Genomic DNA, 13,124 nt, shown 5'->3' with positions numbered 1-13,124 from the left:
TTCACTTACCGGTAAATACACTTTAAAAAAAAGTGCACTTTGCAATAATGTCAAAATAAAAGCTTTACTTTTTAAAATACATTTTAAATTATTGTTTTAATGATCTTTTGTCGTGCTTTCTTATTTTGACGTGTTGACTAATACACTAAAGCACATTCAGTGTGATATTTGATTATGCAAAACTGTAAAAATATGACATAGCAATGACAAAGTATATTTTAGTTTATCATAAATGCTTGTCATCAGCAGTACACTTTATTATTACATATTTAATATATATTTATTATAACCATTTTTCAAAGACAATAGAAGTAATTAGGAAATTACACATAAAGATGTACTTATCACAATTAACCATTCTTGTTTTTTATGGAACATTGCAGTATTTATTATGAATTATCCGTGCACATCATAATTATTGTTTTAATTTCATCTTGAATCAGAATAACATTGACATCTCTTCTCTGATGACTAGGGCGGAGCAACCTGTCACTCACATGAGATCCACCAATAGCAAACCACAACCATCCAATCAGCCAATCAACTCCCCACAGACAAAATCAAGCCCCGCCCACATTTGCTCTTGTTCTAGAAGCCACCGTCACTTGTTTCATGCCGACTTTAAGTCCTTCTTAAGTTGGTCAAAACAAGTGTTTTTTAAGTTTAACAAATGGCAACACATTTTCATTTGCATTTAACTAACATTTAAGTGTCTAAAAACATCACATGTATATTCTTAAAAAGTGTATTTGGTTAATAACTCATCTTAAACGTATGCTAATGTGTCCACATCATTTGTTATTGGTGTATGTGTGTGTTGTGCAGGACAGGTCAATGGCGAGGATCTCCAATCATGTGTTCATGCTGGTCTTGACCGCGCTCCTCCTGGTGTGTGAGATCGTGGTCGGCCGAATCTGCAGATCGCTCCTGATCGCGGTGGACAGCTTTCACACACTCTACGTCTTCTTACATCTGTCTCTGTCGGCATTGAAGCATCATCCCAGCTCTCCATCTCACAGAAGCAAGCGCCTCGAGCCCTTCGGCGTCCTGATCTCAGCTCTTCTGATGGCGTCTCAGTGTGTGTCCATCAGTCTGGAGATCCTCACACACCTCGTGCAGCCAGAAGCCGTTCAACACCCACTCTTGTCTATAGTGGTCGGAGGAGCTAGTCTGATATTCAATATACTCGTATTGGCCTGGAGAAGGAGAAGTAGTGGAGCTCATGACGGGATCAATAAAGGTCTGATGCGAAACGATCCTCATTCTACATCAGAAAGCAAAGGTGTTTTGGTTTACATATGTGTTAAAGGGTTAGTTCACCCAAAAATGAAAATGTCATTGACTCGCCCTCATGTCGTCCCAAGCCCGTAAGACCTGAACACAGTTTAAGATATTTTAGATTTAGTCCGAGAGCTTTCTGTCCCTCCATTGAACATGTATGTATGGTATACTTGTTATGATGGTGGATAAGGAGAACCCAGGCGCAGACAGAGTACACTAAACACACGATTTATTGACAACAAAGAGGGGAAAATAATGCCCACGATGGGGTAAAACAAGACAAGGCAGAGGATAACTAACAGCAAACAAACGAACAGGATCTTCACAGGACACGTAACTAAGACACGATACTCACAGGTAACATTAATCAATGCCTCAACACGAAGCTAGAGCAATCACAGGCAGGACTTCACAGCAGGTTTAACAATGAACCGACACAGGACAGCAAACACAAGGGGATTAAATAGGGGAACACTAATGACGAGGACAGGTGAAGGTGACTAGACAATAATGACGAGACGAGGATAACAAGGGGGCGGGGTCACGTAACAAGACAACACAAGCACATGGCCCACAAAAGGCCATGTGCTTGCACACAAAACATGGGTCTGTCATGATCCTGCCACAAGACCAGGGAAAATCAAAGACATGATGGCAGAATCATGACAGAAACCCCACCTTAAGGAGCGGCTTCCAGACGCTCCTCAAGGGGACATCAAGACAAGACTGACCGAGACAAAGACATGAACCAACAAAACATGACAAATAATAACAAAGGCATACAAGAAAAGACAATAACTGGGTTAGGGTGACACAACAAAAACAATAAACAAGGCAAGGGCGGTGGAGGAAACACAAAGTTCTTAGGGGGCAGTCCAGGGTGAATGGGTGGGACAGGGGTCTTGGGTCTTTGGGAAGAGGGCGAGGGCTGCGGATGACGGGTCCGGGCAGGCTTGGGTGGAACAGTCCGGGGTTGGACAGCGACAGGGGGTACAGTGGACGACGGAACATGACTCTTGACGGGGGGAACAACCGGTAACACAACAGGACACCTGAGAGGAGGGGTAATGGGCAGCTGTGGAGCTGAAACAGGAACGGTGCTTTCTGTGGCTGACTCAGGAACGGCGCCCTCTGTGGCTGACTCAGGAACGGCGCCCTCTGTGGCTGACTCAGGAACGGCGCCCTCTGTGGCTGACTCAGGAACGGCGCCCTCTGTGGCGGACTCAGGAACGGCGCCCTCTGTGGCGGACTCAGGAACGGCGCCCTCTGTGGCTGACTCAGGAACGGCGCCCTCTGTGGCTGACTCAGGAACGGCGCCCTCTGTGGCTGACTCAGGAACGGCGCCCTCTGTGGCTGACTCAGGGACGGCGCCCTCTGTGGCTGACTCAGGGACGGCGCCCTCTGTGGCTGACTCAGGGACGGCGCCCTCTGTGGCTGACTCAGGGACGGCGCCCTCTGTGGCTGACTCAGGGACGGCGCCCTCTGTGGCTGACTCAGGGACGGCGCCCTCTGTGGCTGACTCAGGGACGGCGCCCTCTGTGGCTGACTCAGGGACGGCGCCCTCTGTGGCTGACTCAGGGACGGCGCCCTCTGTGGCTGACTCAGGGACGGCGCCCTCTGTGGCTGACTCAGGGACGGCGCCCTCTGTGGCTGACTCAGGGACGGCGCCCTCTGTGGCTGACTCAGGGACGGCGCCCTCTGTGGCTGACTCAGGGACGGCGCCCTCTGTGGCTGACTCAGGGACGGCGCCCTCTGTGGCTGACTCAGGGACGGCGCCCTCTGTGGCTGACTCAGGGACGGCGCCCTCTGTGGCTGACTCAGGGACGGCGCCCTCTGTGGCTGACTCAGGGACGGCGCCCTCTGTGGCTGACTCAGGGACGGCGCCCTCTGTGGCTGACTCAGGGACGGCGCCCTCTGTAGCTGTAGGTACAGGACTATGAGATGCGGCAGGAATTTCAAGGATCTTGACAAGACTCAAAAGGTAATCAGACAAGGCTTTGGCAGCGATGACGACTGGCATCTCTTGATGGGCTGACACTGACTGCAGAACTGCTGCCGCAGCTAAATCGGCCGCAGCTCTCTCTGCAGCTAACACAGGAACAGTGCTCTGCAGCAGACCTGGATTCAGAGCTCTCAGTTGCAGCAGCGGGCTCTGGATCAGCGCTTGCAGCAGCGGGCTCTGGATCAGCGCTTGCAGCAGCGGGCTCTGGATCAGCGCTTGCAGCAGCGGGCTCTGGATCAGCGCTTGCAGCAGGGGGCTCTGGATCAGCGCTTGCAGCAGGGGGCTCTGGATCAGCGCTTGCAGCAGGATTTGAGGCTCCCCTCTTCCTCCTTTCTCCTAGGTCGGGAAGACGAGACCATAGCCGGAACTGAGACGGGTTGGGGAAGCACAGCGGGAACTGTGTCGGGCGAAGGAGGGGCCTCCTCTGGCAGGATTGACTCTGTCGCTGACGATTCCGATGGAGAATCCTACGAAATCCGTCTCCCTCGTTTGCCATGGAGATCAGCGGGTTTCTCAGGAGTCGGGGTGGAACTGGCCTGGTCCCCAAGCGTCACAACACCTATCCTTCGACCCTCAGGAATGATAGGTAGGCGGGCAGAAGGTGAAAACCTCGAGGATGCCGCCTCAGACTCCTCCCGGGAGAAGTGGTCATACAGACGAGAGAAGTTCGACAAGATCCACTCACCCTCGGGTGAGTATGGAAGGGTGACACTCCTCCTGTTGCGGGGGGAAGACAACCAGACTTCTCTAAGGGGGTCCGGATAACGCTTGGCAGGGACGGGCAAACGGTCTGCTGGGTTCGGTCTTGGTCGGTTCATTCTGTTATGATGGTGGATAAGGAGAACCCAGGCGCAGACAGAGTACACTAAACACACGATTTATTGACAACAAAAAGGGGAAAATAATGCCCACGATGGGGTAAAACAAGACAAGGCAGAGGATAACTAACAGCAAACAAACGAACAGGATCTTCACAGGACACGTAACTAAGACACGATACTCACAGGTAACATTAATCAATGCCTCAACACGAAGCTAGAGCAATCACAGGCAGGACTTCACAGCAGGTTTAACAATGAACCGACACAGGACAGCAAACACAAGGGGATTAAATAGGGGAACACTAATGACGAGGACAGGTGAAGGTGACTAGACAATAATGACGAGACGAGGATAACAAGGGGGCGGGGTCACGTAACAAGACAACACAAGCACATGGCCCACAAAAGGCCATGTGCTTGCACACAAAACATGGGTCTGTCATGATCCTGCCACAAGACCAGGGAAAAATCAAAGACATGATGGCAGAATCATGACAATACTGTCCTTGTCCAGAAAGGAAATAAAGACATCATCAAAGTAGTCCATGTGACATCAGTGGGTTAGTTAGAATGTTTTGAAGCATCGAAAATACATTTTGGTCCAAAAATAACAAAAACTAGGACTTTATTCAGCATTGTATTGTCTTCCGGTTCTGTTGTGGATCCGCGTTCAGTGCCGCCGCTGACGTAAGACGCTGCTGACGTGTGTCTGGTGCGCCCGAGCTTCGTTTACAGTCTGAGGGAGACGCACGCTGGAAACAAAACAATCTTCGCAAAGGATTTCCACACATCAGGAGGAAGACTTGCATTTCTTTGCCCAGCCATATTTATTTGAACCCGAATACACGGGCGCACCAGACACACGTCAGCAGCGTCTTACGTCAGCGGCGTCACTGAACGCGGATCCACAACAGAACCAGAAGACAATACAATGCTGAATAAAGTCCTAGTTTTTGTTATTTTTGGACCAAAATGTATTTTCGATGCTTCAAAACATTCTAACTAACCCACTGATGTCACATGGACTACTTTGATGATGTCTTTATTTCCTTTCTGGACAAGGACAGTATACCGTACATACATTTACAATGGAGGGACAGAAAGCTCTCGGACTAAATCTAAAATATCTTAAACTGTGTCCCGAAGATGAACGGAGGTCTTACGGGCTTGGGACGACATGAGGGTGAGGCATTAATGACATTATTTTCATTTTTGGGTGAACTAACCCTTTAATGACCAGATGAGAGGAAAGCTAATACAGGGATTTCTGATGTCTCTCTCTAGATCCCGGTCAGTTTTTCTGTTTTCTGTCCCTTAAACAAAGATGCTTTTAATCATATGATTAAAAGTGAAAATGGCCGTCCAGGTTAAAGAGCTGAAACACATCTTTAGCAAGATGCAGTTACAATATTATCAAGGAAGAAGGTCTTCACTGCAAAACTGCACTGAGGAGATTCCCCCTTCCATGTAAAGCGCTTTGAGTACCCAGGAAAGTGCTATATAAATGTAACGAATTATTATTATTATTATAAAACCAAAGCTGGAAAGATGCCAAGCTTTTCATGCTAAATGTCTTCATGTTGGCCCTAAATTCACCCAAAATGCCCAAAAAGCCCTAAACCACAGAAACCCAATCTGAAAATGAAAACAGGTAAGGTCCTTGCACACTGAGTCCGAAATTTTCGTATGCATTTTTTCGTATTCGTCATTCAGTGGGTCTGAATTGTCAAAACACCTCTCAAAAATTTTTTATGACGCACGAAAGTTTCGGAGGCAGTGTGTAAACATTTTTGCATATATAATGACTCTCAATGTGCAAGGACCTTTAGTGGTAGAAATGATCAGTTGTGCAGTGATGAGAATATGTGTCTATATTGATCATTTAATTTCTTTAATGATAAAGTGAATACAGATTATGCAATCAGTTCCACTTCCTGTGAGCTGATGTGTTGTGCCTCTACTGTATTATGACCCATCAGGTTGAAGGTCTGCTGTAGTGCAGTGATGATGATGGTTGTGTTGTAGATCATCTCCAGGATGAGGCACTGATGTTCTGCAACCCTGAAGCCTCTAGTGTTCTGGATCCAGATCGAGGCTCTTCTGAGTCTCCAAACCTCAGCGCCACTAAACCAGTTCCTGAGTCCAGTATCAGTGAAACATCTGAGGAAATCATCCAGAAACTTCCAGAAGAGCCTCGTCACCCGACCGGCACCGAACCCACCGGTGAGAGAGAGGAACAACATAACTTTTTTAGTTATGTCTTATGTCATGTTGATTTAAGACATGAGACTCTTCTGCTCACCAAGGCTGCAGTTATTTGGAGATGGTCCTCACTGCAGAACACAACATCCAGGGGGAGGAGTTGGACCCAGATCCAACTCCTCCCACCTTACATATACCTAAACCTACCCATCTCCACCACCTGATCCCTAACCCCACCCTAATCCTACCCATCTCCACCCCTGATCCCTAACCCCACCCTAATCCTACCCATCTCCGCCCCCTGATCCCTAACCCCACCCTAATCCTACCCATCTCCACCCCCTGATCCCTAACCCCACCCCTAATCCTACCCATCTCCACCCCCTGATCCCTAATCCTACCCATCTCCGCCCCCTGATTCCTAACCCCACCCTAATCCTACCCATCTCTGCCCCCTGATCCCTAACCCCACCCTAATCCTACCCATCTCCACCCCCTAATCCCTAACCCCACCCCTAATCCTACCCATCTCCACCCCCTGATCCCTAACCCCACCCCTAATCCCTAACCCCACCCCTAATCCTACCCATCTCCACCCCCTAATCCCTAACCCCACCCCTAATCCTACCCATCTCCACCCCCTGATCCCTAACCCCACCCCTAATCCCTAACCCCACCCCTAATCCTACCCATCTCCACCCCCTGATCCCTAATCCTACCCATCTCCGCCCCCTGATCCCTAACCCCACCCTAATCCTACCCATCTCCACCCCTGATCCCTAACCCCACCCTAATCCTACCCATCTCCGCCCCCTGATCCCTAACCCCACCCTAATCCTACCCATCTCCGCCCCCTGATCCCTAACCCCACCCTAATCCTACCCATCTCCGCCCCTGATCCCTAACCCCACCCCTAATCCTACCCATCTCCGCCCCCTGATCCCTAACCCCACCCCTAATCCCTAACCCCACCCCTAATCCTACCCATCTCCGCCCCCAGTCAGAATTGCGTGATATAAAGTCGCAATTGCGTGTTATAAAGTCAGAATTGCGAGATATGAAGTCAGAATTGTGTGTTATAAAGTCAGAATTGCGAGATATAAAGTCAGAATTGCATGATATAAAGTCGCAATTGCGTGTTATAAAGTCAGAATTGCGAGATATGAAGTCAGAATTGTGTGTTATAAAGTCAGAATTGCGAGATATAAAGTCAGAATTGCATGATATAAAGTCGCAATTGCGTGTTATAAAGTCAGAAATGCGAGATATAAAGTCGAAATTGCGTGTTATAAAGTCAGAATTGCGAGATATAAAGTCAGAATTGCATTAAAAAAAGTCGCAATTGCGTGTTATAAAGTCAGAATTGCGAGATATAAAGTCAGAATTGCAAGATATAAAGTCAGAAATGCGAGATATAAAGTCAGAAATGCGAGATATAAAGTCAGAAATGCGTGATATAAAGTCAGAATTGCGAGATATAAAGTCAGAATTGCAAGATATAAAGTCAGAAATGCGAGATATAAAGTCAGAAATGCGAGATATAAAGTCAGAAATGCGTGATATAAAGTCAGAAATGCAAGATATAAAGTCAGAATTGCGAGATGTAAACTCGCAATTGTGAGATAAAAAGTCTCAATTCTGTCTTTTTTTCTCGCAATTGCGACTTTATTTCTCACAATTCTGACTTCATATCTCGCAATTGTGAAATAAAAAGTCGCAATTATTTATTTATTTATTTTATTCAGTGGCGGAAACATTAGGATTCCATAGAAAACAGCTATTTTAAAGCAACACCAAGGAACTTTTCCTCTGCGGTCGCCCTACAGGTTGGAAGCGGAATTGTCCATTACAGCTGTCGTAAATAATTTAGCCTAGCGCATCTTACTGTCGCACGCGCACGCTCGCTGTTTATCCAGCACCGGCTTTGGAATCAACAACGGCAGACATCCCAACCTGCAAGAAGTAATTTCAGGGAGGTATATCTTGGTGACTGGATTGTTGACGGGGTGGCGGGTTGACTAGCTTTCGTGAGGCACACTCGCAAGGTCTCTCGCTCTCTCCCTCTCTGCCGTGCTCGCGCTATGTATGTTATGCGCGCAGTGTGTTCTGTCTCGCATGTGCGCTCTAGATTCCGGCAGATTTGAACTAATTTGCGGGCATCAGGGAGACGCTATAGACTTGGGATGTCTGCAATGGCCATAGACAATTTGAGGAAGTGGTGGGGGAAGTGACGTATGCCGTAAAGCAGTCGAGTTTTGTAGTTCTTTTTGTGCTCGGGTTACTACCCGAAACCCGAAGTTACATAGTGCCAGTAAAAGCGATACAGACCACGTCAGGCTATGGCAGACGTGTCATTTAACCTATTGTAAGTCGATGTACCATCACAAGGGTCTTGGAAATATATTATGAAGGTTGAAAAGTTCCATAGTGTTGCTTTAAACTGTAATAACATTTCACACTATTACAGCATTTTTAATCACATAAATGCAGCCTTGATGAGCAGAAAATACTTATTTAAAAAATGCGATTTAATCACCATAACACACTATAATGTGTTTGTTTTGGACCTGCCAGTTCCCCGGCGTACTCCTAGAGTCTCCGGGTTCAGAGGCATCATCCTCGGTGTGATCCAGGACCTCCTGTGTTCACTCCTCGTGTTGAGCACCGGGCTGGTTCTCCTGCTGTCCGAGGCGCACTGTCACCGGCCTCACTCGGACTGTCATCTGCTGGTGTACCTGGACGCGGGTCTCTCCTCCGCCGCGGTGCTGGTGCTGTTGTCCGCGGCCGTACCGAAGCTCCACCGCTACGGGCTGCTGGTCCTCCAGGCGGTGCCGCGGCACGTGTGCGTCGATCAGGTGCGTCGGTGCGTCAGTGCGGTTCCCGGTGTGTTCTCGGTTCACGAGCTGCACGTGTGGCAAATGTCTGACGCGCTGCTGGTCGCGTCGCTGCACGTCCACTGTTTCGACGCGCTGAACGCAACGCAGTGTGAAGATCTCATAGCGAAGATTAAAGAGGTTCTGGGCACGTTTGGCATCGAGCACTGCACCGTGCAGCCCGAGCTCCTCCCCGGGCCCGCCGGCGGGTCCGTCTGCAGTCTGCGCTGCGGGAAACAGTGTGCGGAGAAGCTCTGCTGTTCCCAACAACTGGCGGATGATGATTCCCAGAGTCCCAAGACGGAGAGTCCCGTGTGTGTCCAGGAGCAGAACTGCTCTCCAGCGCCTCAGAGTGGAGATGAGATGATCAGAGATATGGTTATTGAGAACACATACCTGTGATTTAACGAGGTTGTTGGTGTTTTTGTGAACTGGCAGCAGTTGCAATTACTGTACATGATGGAGACTCCAGCAATAAACACTTTTAATATATGCAACAATAGTTGAGTTTATCAATACGGAGGAGGCTCAAGTCAAGTCACCTTTATTTATATAGAGCTTTTTACAATACATAGGGTAAATTGCCCAAATGTGGGATATTTTTTGGATTTCAGACTTCTGTGACATATTTGCGATGTTTTGCCAAAACATTAAATCCACACCAATACCATTTAAAAGGATGTGTCCTATACAAATCAAAAGAGAAAATTCAGATAACACATTCATAAGAGGAATTATAGACATATTAGTGCTCTTATGCAAGTCGTCTAAGACAATCTGCAGCTTTCTAATGTGGGACAGTTGTGTCCCTAATGTGGGAGAGTTGTGTCCCTAATGTGGGACAGTTGTGTCCCTAATGTGGGACAGTTGTGTCCCTAATGTGGGACAGTTGTGTCCCTAATGTGGGACAGTTGTGTCCCTAATGTGGGACAGTTGTGTCCCTAATGTGGGACAGTTGTGTCCCTAATGTGGGACAGCTGTGTCCCACAGTTATAAAGCCATAAAGCCAATAAAGCCAATTTTCGCTATAAAGCCAAAACAATCTCTGTTACCGTAAATTGTATGTTTATCTCTGTAAAGCTGCTTTGAAACAATCTCCATTGTTAAAAGCGCTATATAAATGAAGATGACTTGACTTGACAGTTGTGTCCCTAATGTGGGACACTGAAATGTCTATGTTGCTATGATAAAAGACCCTTGATTCATGTAGAATAGTAAAATCTTCTTAAGTCAGTAATTCTCTTGGTTATGGATGGATGAAACATGGATAACTGAACATCATCAGACAGATAATACAATATTATAGTTCAGTTTACTTAACAACAAACACAAGCAAAATAACAGCAACAACCACAGCTTGAACTTTAATTCATAAACGTGGTGTTAACTCCAGTTGAAGACGTTTAATCGTAACTGTCTTTTTCTCCAACATGAACTGCCTTAATAAAAACAAACGGAGGTTTACTTTGGACTCCTACAATAGGCTATATGCACGCATAAGTTCCGCATTTGACGCAAGGATGCTCGTCAGTTTCCGGTTGGGGAGATTAAAGCGGAGGAAAACCGAGGAAAACGGGATTATGGCAGAGTCTTCAAAATTTACTGTCCTCCCGTCTTTGAAACGAAACTTTCATACGTTTAGATGTAATTTTATATATAGTTATGTTTATTTAATATAATTTTAAAAAGAAGCATAAACACAACGAGGTGTGTCTGTTTTGTCAGTTTTTGTGACTAACGCTTCTTTAGTATAACCATGGAGTATACAATTCAATATAAATTCTCGGTATTGCATTGGACTCTATGATCGGCGGAAGTTATCGAGCATCCTTGACCTTCACCGGAAATACCGCCGTGCATAGAGCCCATTGTGGAAACAAGCAGTCGTTAAAGGAGTAGTTCACTTTTAAAAAAACTTTTGCTGATAATTTACTCACCCCCATGTCATCCAAGATGTCCATGTCTTTCTTTCTTCAGTCGAAAAGAAATTAAGGTTTTTGATGAAAACATTCCAGGATTTTTCTCCATATAATGCACTTTACTGGCTACCAAACGGTTCAAGGTCCAAAAGACAGTTTCAGTGCAAACTGCAAACTGTTCAAAGGGCTTTAAACGATTCCAGACGATAAATAAAGGGTCTTATCAAGCGAAACGATCGCTCATTTAAAAAAGAAATAACAAAGTTTAAGTTTTATAAGCTCAAATGCCCGCCTTGCTCTGTTCTGTGTAACTCTCCTGTTCGAACTCGTTCGACTCAAAAAAAAGATTCGTTCATTTTGATGAACGAGTTCGAACAGGAGAGTCACACAGAACAGAGCAAGGCGGGCATTTGAGCTTATAAAACTTAAACTTTGTTATTTCTTTTTTAAATGAGCGATCGTTTCGCTTGATAAGACCCTTATTCATCGTCTGGAATCGTTTAAAGCCCTTTGAACCGTTTGCAGTTTGCACTGAAACTGTCTTTTGGACCTTGAACCGTTTGCTGCCCAGTAAAGTGCATTATATGGAGAAAAATCCTGGAATGTTTTCATCAAAAACCTTAATTTCTTTTCGACTGAAGAAAGAAAGACATGGACATCTTGGATGACATGGGGGTGAGTAAATTATCAGCAACATTTTTTTTTTTAAAGTGAACTAATCCTTTAATGTCCTCCATCATCCATTGTTCTCGCACAGCTTTCGTGGCTAAGATGAACACTTACTGGACTGAAGTTACTTACAGTAGTTTACTTGATTATCCATACATTATTATTTTTATTTTATTAAAAAATAATAATTTTAAAATGTGTTTCAAATATGATCATCAGGCTTTTGAGGAAGGTTTATTTCTTCATCTCTCAATCATTGTATTATTGCATTGCATTTTAAAACTACAGAGCTTTGATCATAAAACTAATCATTTAAAAAATTTTTTTTTTTTTTTTTTTTTTTACTAATCATTTTAATATCTTCTTACCTAGACTAGTATTGAGAGATATAGAGTGACAACTGATATTTATATCCGTTGTGTCGTGCCTTCTTCACGATATGCCTTATAGCTTACCTTACTGTTATAAAGATATAATTTATTCACATTACAAACATCAGAACTTCATCTTACTCTCTGGTCATAAATATTAGCATTTGCACCAAATTGCATATTTTGCTCAGTTAGTTCCTCTAAATAAAAAGGTTTTTTTTTCCCCCCTCTTGAACTTCATATTCTCACTATATCATATTAAATGAGCAATGAAAGCCTGAGGTATTAAATATGATACTCAAAAGATACTAAAAAATATTATGTATATATATATGACTATTATTTAAAATGTCAGGCTTTACAGAGTTAAAATGTATAGGGACAAAAATGTTGCAATATATTGCATTGTATCAAGTTTAGTATGGGTTTGTATTTTTGCATAAATGGATGGGATGTGTTTTTATATAAGAAAAAATGCCCCTTGAAATTAGGCAAGTATTGAAAATAAAATGTAGGCCTACATACAATCTCTCACATTCTCAGTTACTATGTAGCTCATAATAAATGACTTTACTTTTGCGCCATTTACACTCTTGTGGAGTTTGAAACACTAAGCAAAGTAAATGTAATAAATTCCATGCATCATCTTCTGATACTAATAAATTGCATTTTAATACACCTCCTGGATGCATTCATTTCTTCATGAAGTGCTTTGAAAACACAAAAGATGTGACCATGCGGATGAAGATTATTGCCCTCTGAAGTCATGCAAATATTTTTGGAGGCAAAAAATATAATTCTTTAAAGGAAAGCAGACATAAAATACCCTTTTACTGATGCTACAAGTTTGCAAAAGCCACCTTAGAAAGCGAGGGACCTTGTTGAGACTCCAGCTGCAAACAAAGTAACTCATGCCATGTAATATGTAGGTTAAGGTTTTTTTTTTTTTTTTTTTTTAGTTAATCATATACAATTATATTTACTTA

General features: G+C 44.8%; 1 protein-coding gene across 1 annotated transcript; it reads left to right on the top strand.

The window, feature by feature from the left end:
- The first annotated feature begins 825 nt into the window (after window positions 1-825).
- Window positions 826-9,670, top strand: LOC130070004 (proton-coupled zinc antiporter SLC30A1). Its single transcript, XM_056234253.1, has 3 exons — window positions 826-1,240; window positions 6,130-6,327; window positions 8,881-9,670. The coding sequence occupies exons 1-3, from the start codon at window positions 835-837 to the stop codon at window positions 9,579-9,581; spliced, it is 1,305 nt and encodes a 434-aa protein (XP_056090228.1). The 5' UTR covers window positions 826-834; the 3' UTR covers window positions 9,582-9,670.
- The last annotated feature ends 3,454 nt before the right edge of the window (window positions 9,671-13,124 follow it).

The sequence above is a fragment of the Rhinichthys klamathensis genome, unplaced genomic scaffold (assembly GCF_029890125.1).
Source record: "Rhinichthys klamathensis goyatoka isolate OS25496 unplaced genomic scaffold, OSU_Roscu_1.1 h1tg000391l_1, whole genome shotgun sequence".
NCBI lineage: Eukaryota > Metazoa > Chordata > Actinopteri > Cypriniformes > Leuciscidae > Rhinichthys > Rhinichthys klamathensis.
Note: the sequence above shows the minus strand (reverse complement) of the source record. Positions and strands in the feature narration are given on the sequence as shown.

Excerpts from the sequence above, each read along its gene's own strand:
- LOC130070004 (XM_056234253.1), top strand. The coding sequence starts at position 835 with ATGGCGAGGATCTCCAATCATGTGTTCATGCTGGTCTTGACCGCGCTC. Across the intron at positions 1,241-6,129 it reads TCATGACGGGATCAATAAAG|ATCATCTCCAGGATGAGGCA; the intron begins GTCTGATGCGAA and ends GTTGTGTTGTAG. Across the intron at positions 6,328-8,880 it reads GACCGGCACCGAACCCACCG|TTCCCCGGCGTACTCCTAGA; the intron begins GTGAGAGAGAGG and ends TGGACCTGCCAG.